The sequence below is a fragment of the Austrofundulus limnaeus genome, unplaced genomic scaffold, assembly GCF_001266775.1.
Source record: "Austrofundulus limnaeus strain Quisiro unplaced genomic scaffold, Austrofundulus_limnaeus-1.0 Scaffold3345, whole genome shotgun sequence".
Classification (NCBI taxonomy): domain Eukaryota; kingdom Metazoa; phylum Chordata; class Actinopteri; order Cyprinodontiformes; family Rivulidae; genus Austrofundulus; species Austrofundulus limnaeus.
Window position 1 is genome coordinate 1 of NW_013955747.1, and position 704 is coordinate 704.

General features: G+C 40.2%; 1 protein-coding gene across 1 annotated transcript in view; it reads left to right on the forward strand.

Moving 5' to 3' along the window:
• Window positions 1–100: 100 nt before the first annotated feature.
• LOC106511846 (potassium voltage-gated channel subfamily H member 5) overlaps window positions 101–704 on the forward strand; it is a gene marked incomplete at both ends in the record, with an annotated part of 3815 nt that continues 3211 nt past the window's right edge. The window contains 1 exon segment of the mRNA XM_014000577.1: window positions 101–224. Coding sequence (XP_013856031.1) covers window positions 101–224 — 124 coding nt within the window.

Consider the following 704-nt stretch of genomic DNA (forward strand, 5'->3'; position numbering starts at 1 on the left):
TGTGTGTGTGTGTGTGTGTGTGTGTGTGTGTGTGTGTGTGTGTGGTGTAAAGCACTATATAAGATCAGTCCTTTTTACCATTTGTCCCTCCGTCCATCAGAGACCAGCTTCCTCCTGGGGAACGCTCAGATCGTGGAGTGGCCTGTGGTCTACAGCAATGATGGTTTCTGCAAACTGTCAGGCTTCCACAGAGCTGAGGTCATGCAGAAGAGCAGCACCTGCAGGTAAAACACCTCATTTCTGCTCTGGACTGACTGTTTCACCTGCACCAAACACAGCTGGTCACAGGTAAACTAATTAACACTTCCAACAGGTAACCTGTTCAACTGTCCAAAAGGTAACCTTGACGTTCCAACAAGTAACATAATTAACAGGTAAACTAGTTAACATTCCAACAGGTAAACTAGTTAACAGTTTAACAGGTAAACTAGTTAACATTCCAACAGGTAAACTAGTTAACAGTCTAACAGGTAAACTAGTTAACATTCTTAACAGGTAAACTAGTTAACATTCCAACAGGTAACCAACTGTCCAAAAGGTAACCTTAACGTTCCAACAAGTAACATAATTAACAGGTAAACTAGTTAACAGTCTAACAGGTAAACTAGTTAACATTCTTAACAGGTAAACTAGTTAACATTCCAACAGGTAAACTAGTTAACATTCCAACAGGTAAACTAGTTAACATTCCAACAGGTAAACTA